This window comes from Oncorhynchus kisutch, unplaced genomic scaffold, assembly GCF_002021735.2.
Source record: "Oncorhynchus kisutch isolate 150728-3 unplaced genomic scaffold, Okis_V2 Okis09a-Okis19a_hom, whole genome shotgun sequence".
Taxonomy (NCBI): Eukaryota; Metazoa; Chordata; class Actinopteri; order Salmoniformes; family Salmonidae; genus Oncorhynchus; species Oncorhynchus kisutch.
Window position 1 is genome coordinate 2,605,122 of NW_022261985.1, and position 12,127 is coordinate 2,617,248.

Consider the following 12,127-nt stretch of genomic DNA (forward strand, 5'->3'; position numbering starts at 1 on the left):
TTTTCTTTATTCTTTTGGTCAGGCCAGGGTGTGACATGGGTTAATTATGTGGTGTGTTTTGTCTTGGGGTTTTGTAGGTATCGGGATTGTGGTATAGTGGGGTTGTCTAGAAAAGTCTATGGTTGCCTGAAGTGGTTCTCAATCAGAGGCAGGTGTTTATTGTTGTTTCTGATTGGGAACCATATTTAGGCAGCCATATTCTTTGAGTGTTTCGTGGGTGATTGTTCCTGTCTCTGTGTTAGTTTGCACCAGGATAGGCTCTTTCGGTTTTCGCGTTACGTTTCTTGTTTTGTATTGTTCGTGTTTCATCGTTATTAAAGATGTATCAAAATTACCACGCTGCATTTTGGTCCACCTCTCCTTCGACGGAAGAAAACCGTAACATGGATTACTGAATCAAAACGAGCCAACTAAACTGACTTTTTTGTGATATAAAGGACTTTATCGAACAAAACGACCATTTGTTGTGTAATTGGGACCCTTCGGATTGCAAACAGAGGAAGATCTTCAAAGGCAAGTGATTTATTTTATCGCTATTTCTGACTTTTGTGACGCCTCTGCTGGTTTGGAAAATGTTTTAAATGCTTTTGTATACAGGGCGCTGTCCTCAGATAATCGCATGGTATGCTTTTGCCGTAAAGCCTTTTGGAAATCTGAAAAAGCGGTTGGATTAACAAGAAGTTACGATTTTAAACAATGTAAGACACTTGTATTTTCATGAATGTTTAATATTACGATTTTTTTATTTTGAATTTCGCGCTCTGCAATTTCACCGGATGTTGTCGAGGTGGGTCACTAGCACCCCTCCTAGCTCAAGGAGGTTATTAAAGAGAAGCGTAGGGTCATGTTCATTAGGGCACCAACGTTTTCAACGGAAAACAAAAATAAGCATTTCTAGTTTCAAACTGTTTGTCAGTTTTCCTTCTGCTGGAGACATAATGAACTTACCCAGTGTCCCTCCAGCGTAGCCAGCACCTCCTTCCCCAGCTTGATCTTTCCAGAGACCTGGTTTACACTGTCATTGTTACCCAAGAACGGCTGAAAAGAGAGGGGGAGGGTGACGCTTTATGTTACAGCCCTGTTTAACCTGGTTCTTACCTGGTATTTACATGGCATCAAAGTGGAGACATGGTAACCATGTTACATGGCACCAATGGATCATTTCTGGTAATGACCTCAGAGAATCCAACCGTCTTGGTAACTACCTGCTACCAAATGGGACATATTGATGCTTGTATCTCAAAAGAAACAACTGTGTACATCGCTACTAATCTAACTATACTATTACTCTAGGTAGCTACCACTTCAACAAGTACTATCTAAGTATTACCTGGTAAGTAGAAGGCTGTAAAATAAAGTGTTCCAGAAAGGAGGATTCATCACATTGGTGTTTTGAAGTTCAAGATGCAGCACAGGGGTGGGTCAGGCAACCCTCCTCTTGGATAGGTACTGGGTATGCAGGCTTTTGTTCCAACCCCACTTTAAAACACCTGATTCAGATAATGAAGCTCCTGTTGAGCAGCTAATTAGCAGAATCAGTTGTGCTCCATTGGGGCTGGAGCCAAAGCCTGCAGGTGGGTCCTGTAGCTCTCCAAAATGAGAGTTGTCCCTCCCCCCTCCCATCTACAGCTTCATTAGAGTTTATAGGACTAAAACTGCCTAATGCAGTTTGAAGCTTTTGTTCATTAAAGACTAAAAGCCAAATGATTGAGGCTAAAGAACAAGTTATTTCCTCCTACCTTGAGTTTGAACTCGAGCTGGGCACTGTATCCTGTCTTCTCACAGGCAATGGTGATCTGGCCAGCCAGCTCCAGAGTCATGGTGCCATACAGGATGCCTGAGAGAGGGAGGACAGTTACTATACACTACAGTAGAGATGGTGCCCTACAGAGGGAGGATAGTTAGTATACACTACAGTAGAGATGGTGCCCTACAGAGGGAGGATAGTTAGTATACACTACAGTAGAGATGGTGCCCTACAGAGGGAGGATAGTTAGTATACACTACAGTAGAGATGGTGCCCTACAGAGGGAGGATAGTTAGTATACACTACAGTAGAGATGGTGCCCTACAGAGGGAGGATAGTTAGTATACACTACAGTAGAGATGGTGCCCTAGAGGGAGGATAGTTAGTATACACTACAGTAGAGATGGTGCCCTACAGAGGGAGGATAGTTAGTATACACTACAGTAGAGATGGTGCCCTAGAGGGAGGATAGTTAGTATACACTACAGTAGAGATGGTGCCCTACAGAGGGAGGATAGTTAGTATACACTACAGTAGAGATGGTGCCCTAGAGGGAGGATAGTTAGTATACACTACAGTAGAGATGGTGCCCTAGAGGGAGGATAGTTAGTATACACTACAGTAGAGATGGTGCCCTACAGAGGGAGGATAGTTAGTATACACTACAGTAGAGATGGTGCCCTACAGAGGGAGGATAGTTAGTATACACTACAGTAGAGATGGTGCCCTACAGAGGGAGGATAGTTAGTATACACTACAGTAGAGATGGTGCCCTACAGAGGGAGGATAGTTAGTATACACTACAGTAGAGATGGTGCCCTACAGAGGGAGGATAGTTAGTATACACTACAGTAGAGATGGTGCCCTAGAGGGAGGATAGTTAGTATACACTACAGTAGAGATGGTGCCCTACAGAGGGAGGATAGTTAGTATACACTACAGTAGAGATGGTGCCCTACAGAGGGAGGATAGTTAGTATACACTACAGTAGAGATGGTGCCCTACAGAGGGATGATAGTTAGTATACACTACAGTAGAGATGGTGCCCTAGAGGGAGGATAGTTAGTATACACTACAGTAGAGATGGTGCCCTACAGAGGGAGGATAGTTAGTATACACTACAGTAGAGATGGTGCCCTACAGAGGGAGGATAGTTAGTATACACTACAGTAGAGATGGTGCCCTACAGAGGGAGGACAGTTACTATACACTACAGTAGAGATGGTGCCCTACAGAGGGAGGATAGTTAGTATACACTACAGTAGAGATGGTGCCCGAGAGGGAGGATAGTTAGTATACACTACAGTAGAGATGGTGCCCTACAGAGGGAGGATAGTTAGTATACACTACAGTAGAGATGGTGCCCTAGAGGGAGGATAGTTAGTATACACTACAGTAGAGATGGTACCCTACAGAGGGAGGATAGTTAGTATACACTGCACACTACTGTAGTGTATACTAAGGGTTTATTCCATTTAAATGAATTCCATTCAGGAAGTAAACTGACATTCTGATTCCAATGTTCCCCGTTCCTTTCATATTTACTGATGTGAAATGGTATTGACCCCAACCCTGGTAGTGTGTGAATCAGGACTGATTCAGTTAGTAGTGAAGTATATTTCCAGTCAGTCTGTATGACTAGAGACGTCATGTTGAATCTACTTCCTATGTAGAAGAAAGGGACGTGTAGCTTCAGGGTTGGGCTCAAGGCAGACAATTCAGGAAGTGATTTGAATTTAGAATCCAAAATGTTTAATACTTCTGACATAAACAGCTTCTCCTTTTCAGATTATTAAGAAGTCATTAAAAATAGATGGACTCCTTTTAATTATTGAATTGTAATTTCAGTTTACTTCCTGAATTGACTGACTTCAATTTAGGTGGGCATATATAATTCTAAGGGTATTAATGCAATGTGTGTTGCTTTCACAGTAAGACTCCAGTCAGTAAGAGGTCAGACCTTAATGCAATGTGTGTTGCTTTCACAGTAAGATTCCAGCCAGTAAGAGGTCAGACCTTAATGCAATGTGTGTTGCTTTCACAGTAAGACTCCAGTCAGTAAGAGGTCAGACCTTAATGCAATGTGTGTTGCTTTCACAGTAAGATTCCAGCCAGTAAGAGGTCAGACCTTAATGCAATGTGTGTTGCTTTCACAGTAAGACTCCAGTCAGTAAAAGAGGTCAGACCTTAATGCAATGTGTGTTGCTTTCACAGTAAGACTCCAGTCAGTAAAAGAGGTCAGACCTTAATGCAATGTGTGTTGCTTTCACAGTAAGACTCCAGTCAGTAAAAGAGGTCAGACCTTAATGCAATGTGTGTTGCTTTCACAGTAAGACTCCAGTCAGTAAGAGGTCAGACCTTTGCAGTGGGCGTAGGGCATGTTCATGACGTAGTCTTCTCCTCTGTTGAGAAATGTGAGCCGAGCCTCTCCGTCCAATATGGCCGACAAGGAGTTTCCTGCAAAGAGACACATCGTCATGACAACACCCAGGAAAGGGTGTTAACACAGATAAAACATTTGTTGGGTGCGCCTTTATAATTATAATTATTTTTGTTTTCAGCAGAAATGTGTTACCAAATGTTCACTTCCCACTGTTAACTAGACAGGCCCGACGTATCTATCTATATGCATTTGCTGTTTGGTAGGTGTGTGTGTGTGCATGTGCATGTGTGTGTGTGCATATGTGTGTACATGAGTGTGTGTTGTACCGTAGAACTTGGACTTGGCCAGGATGCTTCCGCTGAGACAGAAGCCGTCCTTCCTGTTACTGACGTAGAACGCTGACACTGGAGGATGATGGGACACCTGACAGGGAGAGAAGGTGATTGGTCTAAGGTCAGGAGGACAGGTACTGGAAGCTAGCCCTGATCATAGCCAGTCTACCAGAAGATGTCATGTTGTGGAGTCTAGACCTTCTGAGAACCTATCACATTCCTTCTTTCATCCATCCATCAAACAACCCATCCATCCACCAACCCGTCCAACCATCCATCCATCCATCCACCAACCTTTCCATCCATCCATCCATCCATCAACCCGTCCATTCATCCATCTACCAACCCATCAACCCATCCATCCATCCACCAACCTGTCAAACTATCTATCTATTCATCCACCAACCCAACCATCCATCCACCAAACAATCCATTCACCAACCCATCCATCCATCCATCCACCAACCCATCCATCCATCTACCAACCCGTCAAACTATCCATCCACCAGCCCATCCATCCACCAACCCGTTGATCCATCCATCCACCAAACAATCCATTCACCAACCCATCCATCCATCCACCAACCCGTCGATCCATCCATCCATCCATCCACCAACCCAACCATCCATCCACCAAACAATCCATTCACCAACCCATCCATCCGCCAACCCGTCGATCCATCCACCAACCCGTCGATCCATCCATCCATCCATCTACCAACCCGTCAAACTATCCATCCACTATCCATCCATCCATCAACCAACCCGTCGATCCATCCACCAACCCAACCATCCATCCACCAAAAAATCGATCCACTCCCCCACACATCCATAATTTACATACTAACTACAACGTGAATCAATTGCTCAAATGTCAGATTAAAAACCCCAATCAGACAATCACATACTAGGGAGCAGTCTCCCCTCCTGGCTCTGTTACCTGTTCAGAAATGTAGAATGTCTTGCTGTTGGTCTTGCTATGGAGCCACATGCAGCGGTAGGTCTCACCGATGATGGGGTTATATGGCTTCTTCAGGCCCTGGTTTTCAGAAGGAGGAAAAACTGAGCTTTAGATACGTCCGCTGAATCCAGAACAGAGTCGTGTTCATTAGGCACCTAACAGAAGAAATGGACTGAAATAGAGGGACTACCAGGTCCTATCCAGTAAGAAACACTTACTTTTCTTTTTTAGAAAAATGTTTTCCACTGTTTTCCTAATGAACATGACCCTGCTGAAACTGTGATTTGAAGTGAATGTTCTAATCACCTGTGGCTTTTTGTAGAATCCAGAGATATACCACTTCACTACCTTCTTCATCCTGTTGTAGGCATTCTCCTCCACAGCTGCCCTGGAAATGATCAACAACAAATCGCAATGAGGACCTAAATCAAGTTAAAGATACATCTTTGAATATTTGTCTGTATCTTTGGCAGGTCTGACTATACTGTCCTACTATATAAGACCTTTGATTGGTCAGCTTGGTAGTACTGTCCCAGCAGGCAATACTAGTTAAAATTACATCATTACAACCGTAGTACTGACTCAGAGAGGAAGTCAGCATGGTAGTAGTACTGACTCAGAGAGGAAGTCAGCATGGTAGTAGTACTGACTCAGAGAGGAAGTCAGCATGGTAGTAGTACTGACTCAGAGAGGAAGTCAGCATGGTAGTAGTACTGACTCAGAGAGGAAGTCAGCATGGTAGTAGTGCTGACTCAGAGAGGAAGTCGGCTCAGAGAGGAAGTCAGACTCAGAGAGGAAGTCTCAGAGAGGAAGTCAGCATGGTAGCAGTACTGACTCAGAGAGGAAGTCAGCATGGTAGCAGTACTTACTCAGAGAGGAAGTCAGCATGGTAGTAGTAGTCGGACAGCTTGTCCAGGAAGGAGCGTGGCTCCAGGATAAAGGTGGGCAGGACCACTTTAGACAGGTCCATCCCAGGCCTGACCTGCTTCAGCAGCGTCCAGATCAGAGACTTATTCTCCTCCGACACCGTCTCTGTCTGGGAGGCCTCACCAGCCTGGGACACACACATTTAAAGGTTTGGTGATTTACTGAACACACCACACACACTTTCATATTGCAATATTGCAATTACAGTTGGCTTCAACAACTGTAAAGCCAAGATTGTAGCTGTTGCGCCAAGAGATCCACACCTGTTGATGAGGTTGCTAGGTGATGGGCTATGTAAGGTCACAGTATTCACATAGGGTTGGAGTATATACCTATATGATACAAGCACATTATGGAGTTGCTCCAACGTGATATTATTCAGTTTGAACAACTCTCCTGTCTGAAAAACTTCATCAGTTATCAATCAGTTCATTATTCACATCATTGCTCTTCCCATTTTAGCATCTGCTGGCTGTATAATTCCAGCTATCGAAAATGACAATTCTAATTCACCACAGAACAGCTGGGAGGGATTTCACGCAGGCAGGCATACAAGCCCAAACCCCCCCCCTTTCAAATATAATTTCTTCATGCCCAGCCTGTGGCACTTGGCTAAGGCTATATTAATAGTGCTGAAGATGTCAGAATCATGAACAAACTATTTACGAATCTCCATCAAACCTCTGAAGACTTGTTGTAAGTCCAATCCTAATGCAGTGCGGTTTTGTCACGTATATCATTCTACATACTGCAGCAGAACTGTGGCAGAAGAGATGCACGTCCTGATTACTTGTCTATTGCAATTTAGGTTCCAACGTGTCAAAATAAAAGAGGTTAGACAATGGGACATAAGACAGAGATAGAGGGTTAGAGAGAGATCACAGACAGGCTGATTTAAGGGCTGTCTGAGGCTTCACTCTGATGAATGCTGCCCACACACACCACTCTTGATGGACACCTCGACTCTGCTCCTTTCACTTCTCGTTCAAAAAGTGTGGCGGCAGCTAGCCTAGCGGTTAAGCCTGTTGGGCCAGTAACTGAAATGTCTCTGGTTCGAATCCTCAAGCTGGCAAGGTAGAAAAATCTGCCGTTCTGCCCTTGAGCAAGGCAGTTAACCCCCAACAACATCTGCTCCCATGGGCGCCGATGATGTCGATTAAGGCAGCCCCCCACACCTCTCTGATTCAGAATTCATTCAGTTCCCAGTATCATCTAACTCTTCCTCATCTTAAACGAAGGTTGTTCCCACTGTGTTCAAGGAAATGCCACTTATTTTCTCTTAAGAATATTCTCTGAGGTCTTAAATCTTAAAAAATATCAAATCAAGCTGATTCTCTTCAATGTTACTGAGTCAAACTTTCCTTGGGGGAAAATTCTCACATCGCTTGTCCAATCAGATGCATTTATACAGAGTAAGCTGGGCTCAGTCCCCCTGACCAATGAGAGCCAGCGGTACTGACTACGATCATCATTATTCCTCACCTCTCCCAGCTCCTCGTGGGACTGTTCCAGGTACGGAGTCTCCCGCAGGGCCTCGTTGGGGTCAAGGTCAATGTAGGAGTCATCCTGACGTTCCGACGTGTCACTGTCACTCTCCTCGCTCTTCCCCAGACCCTCCACGTCTGACTCCTCGTGGTCCTGCTCCCCCTCCCGGTCCGACTTGTCTGAGTACAGGTCAGGGTCCTTGAACTGGTCACTGTCGTTGAACCTAGCGGGAATAACAAGGAGGATGGATTCAAAGGACAGTTCACACTAAACACTTTTTCTGCAAAACACAATCATCACAGTTTTTGCATCTAGAAAACCTGACTGCTGCTGAAATGCAAAACCAGATTGGTATTGTACTAACAGTGGACTAATGAACAAAATAGTGAAAGATAACTTGCCATTACCAATAGCCCAGTGCATGAATACAGAGCTCCTCATGCCTTACTGCATAAAGGTCTTTTTGAGCAATCCCTGCAGAGTTGATAAAAGCACAGAAATTCTCCACAGCAGCCAAATCCCACAGTACAACACAGATCCTTTGAAAGTTCAAAGCCTCAAGAAGACAGTGCTCTCCTCTCGAAAAGGAGAACACATGCAATCTTTATAAACTACAATCAACTCCGATGCATTCACAGATAACAGATACAACCGGTCAGACAACCAGTCGTCTCAGGGGAAATGTATCCTCACAAAGCACATGGAAATAGACCACAAGAGCTCAAACAGACTGCAGACGAGAGTAGAATAAAGACTTGCTGCTCCACTTAGACACACAGAGAGATGGGTTCAGGCCAGGCTTGTAACAGCTCCACATTCAAATAGACAACTAATCATGGTCTTCAGTCTGAACTGAGTCATGGGTGTTGCTGCAGAGGCTGGAAGCAGAGCTTGCATACCCAGTAGCTCTCCAGAGGACTTTTCACACTACTGAGCTGTAGCGCGCTGGCCTGGTTACACATCAAACATAGTTGAACCCTGCTGAGGAGGACAGTTTGGTTTTAAAACATCTGATCTAAAAGAAAAATAAACGCACACATATTAAGACGAGGTGCTGGCTAGCAGAGTAGAAAACTTGAAAATAAAAGACAGCCAGCTCAGTTTGACGAGGGTTGTCAGAATAGAGTTGGAGAGCCGTGGCTGGGCTAGAGCGGAGAGACCGTACTGTAGGCTGGGCTAGAGCGGAGAGACCGTACTGTAGGCTGGGCTAGAGCGGAGAGACCGTACTGTAGGCTGGGCTAGAGCAGAGAGACCGTACTGTAGACTGGGCTAGAGCAGAGAGACCGTACTGTAGGCTGGGTTAGAGCAGAGAGACCGTACTATAGGCTGGGCTAGAGCAGAGAGACCATACTGTAGACTGGGCTAGAGCAGAGAGACCGTACTGTAGGCTGGGTTAGAGCAGAGAGACCGTACTGTAGACTGGCAGACTCACTGGAAACCCTGCATGTTGTGGGCTCTCAGCAGGCTGTAGAAGTTAATTTGGGAGCTCTCCCCAGCTGTGCTGGCCAGCTCCTCCTTGCCCTCGCGGATCATGGTCCGCTTCAGGAGGCCGGAGCACTTCAGAGCCAGCTCCAGAGCATCCATCCAACAACGGCCTGGTGGAGAGGAGACAGGGGAGTTGACAGGCTACACTAGAGTCCTACACACATACAGATAACCACACACACATGGAAGAACACACATACAGATAACACACACACTTGGAAGAACACGCATACAGATAACCACACACACATGGAAGAACACGCATACAGATAACCACACACACATGGAAGAACACGCATACAGATAACCACACACACATGGATGAACACGCATACTGATAACCACACACACATGGAAGAACAGGATACACATACAGATAACCACACACACATGGAAGAACACGCATACTGATAACCACACACACATGGAAGAACACACATACAGATAACCACACACACATGGAAGAACAGGATACACATACAGATAACCACACACACATGGAAGAACAGGATACACATACAGATAACCACACACACATGGAAGAACAGGATACACATACAGATAACCACACACACATGGAAGAACACGCATACTGATAACCACACACACATGGAAGAACACGCATACTGATAACCACACACACATGGAAGAACAGGATACACATACAGATAACCACACACACATGGAAGAACACACATACAGATAACCACACACACATGGAAGAACAGGAAACACTTGCATGCGCGCACACACACACACACACACACACACACACACACACACACACACACACACACACACACACACACACACACACACACACACCACAGATTGCAGACACTAAAGCATTCAATCACTGGTGGGAAAAAACTATATTGAACAAATTTGAAAACACATCAGCGTCCTGTCTCTTACCGTCTGACTCAGAGGTGGCGCGGAAGATGAGGTGGCTGCCGGGTAATGGCTGTGTGATGGAACCCACCGTCTCTCCTTTAGGACCCTGACACGCGGAGAGAGAGAGGAGGGGGGAGAGGAGGAGGGGCGGGGAGAGAGAGAGAGAGAGAGAGAGAGAGAGGAGAGGGGGGAGAGAGAGAGGATGAGGGGAGAGAGAGAGAGAGAGGATGAGGGGGGAGAGAGAGAGAGAGAGGATGAGGGGGGAGAGAGAGAGGATGAGGGGGGAGAGAGAGAGAGAGGATGAGGGGGGAGAGAGAGAGAGAGGATGAGGGGGGAGAGAGAGAGAGAGAGGAGGAGGGAGGAGGGGGGAGAGAGAGAGAGAGGAGGGGGAAGAGAGAGAGGATGAGGGGGGAGAGAGAGAAGATGAGGGGGAAGAGAGAGAGGATGAGGGGGGAGAGAGAGAGGATGAGGGGGAAGAGAGAGAGAGAGAGGAGGAGGAGGAGGGGGGAGAGAGAGAGAGGAGGGGGGAGAGAGAGGATGAGGGGGGAGAGAGAGAGAGAGAGAGAGAGAGAGAGAGAGAGAGAGAGAGGAGGAGGGGCGGGGAGAGAGAGAGAGAGGAGGGGGAGAGAGAGAGGATGAGGGGGGAGAGAGAGAGAGAGAGAGAGAGAGAGAGAGAGAGAGAGAGAGGATGAGGGGGGAGAGAGAGAGAGAGAGAGAGAGAGAGAGAGAGAGAGAGAGAGAGGATGAGGGGGGAGAGAGAGAGAGAGAGAGAGAGAGAGAGAGGGAGGAGGAGGAGGAGGAGGAGGAGGAGGAGGAGGAGGGGGGGGGGGGAGAGAGAGAGAGGAGGAGGAGGGGAGAGAGAGCGAGGGTTTGGCAAACATCACTCTGGAACCTTATACTACCACTATGGCACTGACAGCTATCACCAAGCCAAAGCCGGTCTCTCCGCTCTGCTCTGGGAAGGTGTGTGTGTGTGTGTGTGTGTGTAGCTGAACATGACTCCTCACATTCCCCTAGGGTGAAAGAATGGGTCCTGTTGGCAAGTCCCTTTGACAACACTGATGTCCAGTTTGGCCGTCCAATAGGGAGGGTGCTTTGTTTAACAATCCCTTTATTGATTGGTTGGAGGGTCATTCATATGGCGTGCATGCATCCTAATGGCACCATACTCTGGTTGTTATTATGTAAATATTCTGTAAGTAAGCATTTCACGTTAAGGTCAACACCTGTTGTATTCGGCGCATGTGACAAATAAAATATGATTTGATATTCCTATTAAGTGCATTACTTTTGACTAGGGCCCATTGATGCCATATGGGATAAACCCATAGTCCATTTTACAGTGGTAAGGTCGTGCGTACTAAAGACAAAAGGTTTAGGGCAGGGTTCCCCAACTGGGGCCAGCAGGTGGTTTTATTTGGCCTCCCAAACATTTTTGAAAAAAAAAAGAGATATTCTTTATGGTTGGACATAAAATAATTGTAATCTCCAATTGATTTTTAATTAGGAAATCTGTTCTCAAGTATAAAATAGAGATGTGATCGTAAGCAAATGTAAGCAAGGTTGGAAATGATGATGTTTTAGTTAAATATTATATCTGTTTGGGCTTCTTGCGGTCAATTTGCAGTCTACTAATTATTAGTAATTATGTTCCGACCCCCTGACCAGTCGCTCAACAATAATAAAAGCATCCCAGGGCTGAATCTAGTGGATGATCCCTGGTTGAGGGGGTATCGTTACACTGTCACTACTACCCTCACTACATATTGGTAGATGAAACAGTGCTGTCACTCTCACTGAGATTTACACTGTGACAATTTCACACAGAGATGAACCTAATGTGATAAAGCAGGTAAAACATTCAGCGATTATGATTTGAAATGTGAAGAACCTTCAGCTAGACTATTTAAATG

General features: G+C 45.7%; 1 protein-coding gene across 4 annotated transcripts in view; it reads right to left on the reverse strand.

Moving 5' to 3' along the window:
- The window catches only part of LOC116360508 (oxysterol-binding protein-related protein 8), a 151,870-nt gene that overhangs the window by 11,437 nt on the left and 128,306 nt on the right, over window positions 1-12,127 (reverse strand). For all 4 annotated transcript variants that reach the window (XM_031815181.1, XM_031815182.1, XM_031815184.1 and 1 more), the window contains 10 exons: window positions 10,236-10,320; window positions 9,268-9,430; window positions 7,833-8,058; window positions 6,293-6,477; window positions 5,730-5,811; window positions 5,403-5,501; window positions 4,457-4,553; window positions 4,106-4,204; window positions 1,740-1,837; window positions 949-1,038 (listed from right to left, as the gene is read on the reverse strand). In XM_031815181.1, the coding sequence (XP_031671041.1) occupies window positions 949-1,038; window positions 1,740-1,837; window positions 4,106-4,204; window positions 4,457-4,553; window positions 5,403-5,501; window positions 5,730-5,811; window positions 6,293-6,477; window positions 7,833-8,058; window positions 9,268-9,430; window positions 10,236-10,320 (1,224 nt within the window). The remainder of the gene's footprint in view (window positions 1-948; window positions 1,039-1,739; window positions 1,838-4,105; window positions 4,205-4,456; window positions 4,554-5,402; window positions 5,502-5,729; window positions 5,812-6,292; window positions 6,478-7,832; window positions 8,059-9,267; window positions 9,431-10,235; window positions 10,321-12,127) is intronic.